We start from the raw sequence: 3,479 nt of genomic DNA on the forward strand, positions 1-3,479 counted from the left end.
CAGTTTTGATTTACTGTAACATATATTTGAATTTCTAAAGAAACAAATATGTGTGAGATGTTTTAACAGATTAAAATATGTTTGAATCCCCCTCAACTTGATCAGACTTTGGTCTTGAGTCTTAAGGGTGTGAAACCAATTACAGGCTGATTAGTGGATGATTAGACTCAGGTGTGCAGTCCTGCTTTGATGAGTCTGATTGTCTGAATATAAAGTAGGAAATGCTTCACTCCTCTCATCGTTGTGCTGCCTAGTGGGTCAGACAGGAGAACAGTTTGCAGTCTGAACCAGTTTGCTGGTTTTTCTGCGCTATGAAGCCCTTGTGTTTTTCGGTTCTCCTCTTGGTTGGACTGTGTTTCAGGTCATATTTAGCTTTTCCTCCCCATGATAATGCTCAATATGCTTCAATTCAAAGTCCTCCTATCACAGGGAGCTCCCAACACACCCGGCAAGGAAAGGCTCCAGCCGAGGAACAAGAGCAGGTGAATACTGTCAGAGTGACCTGTCATCCAGACTCATTGGAGATTATTATCAAAGCTGACATGTTTGAAGTTGGAGCTCCTGTTAATAGCGATGAATTGCGCCTTGGAGTGGAGCACAATGATTACTGTAGAGCTACAACGTCTTCAGGAGATGAGTACAGAATCCTTGTTGGACTCGTGGACTGCGGCACCAAACAAAGGGTAATGATTAATATATTTAAATTAATTGATTACACACTATACTAGTTTTTACACTAATTTACTCCCCACAGATGACTGAAGATACTCTGGTCTATACAAACCTGCTTGTATACTCGCCTGTGGCCTCTCCGGATGGGGTGGTTCGAATGGATGATGCTGTAATTCCAATTGCGTGTCAATATGAAAGGTTTGTATTTTAAAGCTCATCTCTTTTAAAGTGGTTGAGACACTTTATTTTTTAAATGATTTTTTTTTTCCTTTGTCTTAGGAAGTTCAGTTTGTCCAGTTCTTCACTCATGCCCACCTGGATCCCCTTCAAGTCTTCACAAGCTGCAGTGGCACCTTTGGAGTTTGACTTGGAAATTATGACTAGTAAGTTTCGTTCATTTCTCATGTTTTGACTTGTATGATGTCACTATATTTGATATATTTTGTATTTATTTCCGTGCAGATGACTGGAAAAGAAGAAGCTCTAATGTGTTTTATCTCGGCGAGCCCATCATCATAGAAGCCTCAGTCAGAGTTGGACATCACACAGGGCTCCGAGTGTTTGTGAGCAGCTGTGTGGCCACACTTTACCCAGACGTGTACTCTGAGCCAAGATACGTCTTTGTTGAAAATGGGTAAGCACAGTGAAGATTGCTGCACTGTGTTCAGCCCTTTATGGCTCCAGAGAACACTGAAGTCTTATCAATTGCTAGTAGTCAGTTGGGTCTAAGGATTACAAATTGGAAGATAAATGCTTGCATTGAGGGGACGATTCGCCACTAGTGGCACAACTGACTCCACTTCCCTCTTCACAGGTGCTTGGTGGACTCTGAGCTTCCAGGTTCTAGGTCTCACTTCTTATCCAGGACACGGGACGACAAGCTCCACTTTACCATTGATGCCTTTAAATTTTATAATGAGGACAGTGGAGAAGTGAGGCTCTACTTTAACTGGCTCAAGTCATTATTTCACATGTAGATTGTCTTCCTGCACTTACTTTTTTCTTCTCACAGTTCTACATCACATGTCACCTGAATGCTGTACTAGCAAATGATGCAGAAGCACCAAATAAGGCATGCAGTTTTGTAAATGAAAGGTAAGTGAGATCCAGCCTGAAATGTGTCATAGTAAAATGAGGGTGCTTGAATATTTTATTTCTCTTCAGATGGAGATCAGCTGATGGTAATGACTATTTATGTAGCTATTGTCAAAGTCACGATAAGCCCAGCAGCCCTGGAAAGTTTGGTCCTCGTGGGTTTGGGAAGCCAGATGAACCTGAACAGTTTCGGAGTGGACTGGGAACCAATACAGGTTGGTTTCTTTATAGAAATGTGTATGATGGGAAATTGCAATGTCTGTCAGGCTTCACACATAGTTTTGGGCCTTTCATTCTTCAGCGTGGGAACAGGAGGCAAAAGTGGGTCCGATGATTGTCTTGCCAGCCAAGGTGAACAGTGAGCCAATACCTGTGGAGGAGCTTCCTCCTGGTCTGAATAAAATCAGCAGACCTTCACTGTCTGGCAGCCAGTGGAGAAGTGGAATAAACAACACAGTTGGTAAGTTGATCTCCATATCTTCTGCTTTTATTTTTTTGGGCCCATATGTTTACGCCCGTTCTGATCTGCAAAGAAAGATCTTAACTTGTGTCCCTTCTAGATGAAGCGGGACTCCTTCTTGGGTCACAATCTACACCAGAAGAGGTGATGGTTCAGACTTTAGATTCTGAGCAGAATCAAGATGAATATAGTGGAGCTGGTATAGAAGGTAAAATATGGAAAGACAAATATGTATCTATATTTTTAAATAGATCTCTAAGTAACCATAGCAATTAAAACCAACTATAATTACAGATGGAGATTCTGCGAAACTCTCTGTCCTTCTAGAAGAGGAATCTCCTGAGGTAGACTTGGAATCTAAGGGAGCGGTGCTGGACGAAAACACCATGCCAACCCTCGACGATGTCATCCCAACTGTGCAGTTTACTGTGGATGTGACCCAAATGTCAAATGCAACCGAAAATGCCCTTTCAGATATAAATGACCCCAACATGTAATAAACAATTGTTTTATATTGAGTATGTTTTGTGTGCCATTGATGCAAAGATAACCTTGTTAAAAGGACCAGTGTGAAGGCTTGATATATGTAATGTATTACAATGATGGGAATTACAATACACTCACTTCTTTCAAAACGGATGCCAGTGAGTGACCAACTATTAGGAAGTATTCTTATGCCTTACCTTTCTAAGTCATTATGAAATGCTTTATAATACATTATGATTATTGTTACAGAGGATTTTAAATATTAACAGTTCCCTATAATTCTAGAGTATAAGCAGATCATGCATTATAGCCATGGGCTTCATAGAAAGTGCTACTTGACGTTACAACAAATTAATTCTAACAAATTGAGTCTGGCGCAGCAGCCAATGAAAAGAACTGGGCACGAGATGTTTTGTTAATCGCCGTCGGTCACCCACAGTGGCCGTGGATATACCGGATATTACTTTGGACAGATATTTATGGAGACAAATATAACTTGCAAGGAGTATTTGTATGCATTGTGGCTATTTTTATACAAATGGCATCATGATCGCCTCTAAAATGTAATGCGTAAATATTACATTTATTTTGAAAGAACACTAACCGGAAATGAAAACCTTTTCTTTGTGTTAAGTTTGACAACAGCTGGTTTGACTGGTGTTACAATTTAACAAGCGACCGTTTTAACTGGTGACTTTCAGCCGACAGCGCCTCTTGTAGTTACGACAGCTGTTGGAAATGGGACGAGAACACGTAGCTGTCCTCC

General features: G+C 40.8%; 1 protein-coding gene across 1 annotated transcript; it reads left to right on the forward strand.

Annotated features, from left to right (window-relative positions):
* Nucleotides 1-311: 311 nt before the first annotated feature.
* Nucleotides 312-2,724, forward strand: LOC306748516 (zona pellucida sperm-binding protein 3-like; the record flags this gene model as incomplete). The annotated part of the gene is made up of 10 exons (XM_079231690.1): nt 312-683; nt 755-870; nt 952-1,055; nt 1,135-1,306; nt 1,487-1,604; nt 1,685-1,767; nt 1,837-1,982; nt 2,069-2,227; nt 2,328-2,435; nt 2,555-2,724. 10 exons carry the CDS (start codon nt 312-314, stop codon nt 2,722-2,724), a joined length of 1,548 nt encoding a protein of 515 aa, XP_079087816.1.
* Nucleotides 2,725-3,479: the final 755 nt, after the last annotated feature.

The sequence above is a fragment of the Taurulus bubalis genome, assembly GCF_910589615.1.
Source record: "Taurulus bubalis genome assembly, chromosome: 16".
In the NCBI taxonomy this organism is placed as follows: Eukaryota; Metazoa; Chordata; class Actinopteri; order Perciformes; family Cottidae; genus Taurulus; species Taurulus bubalis.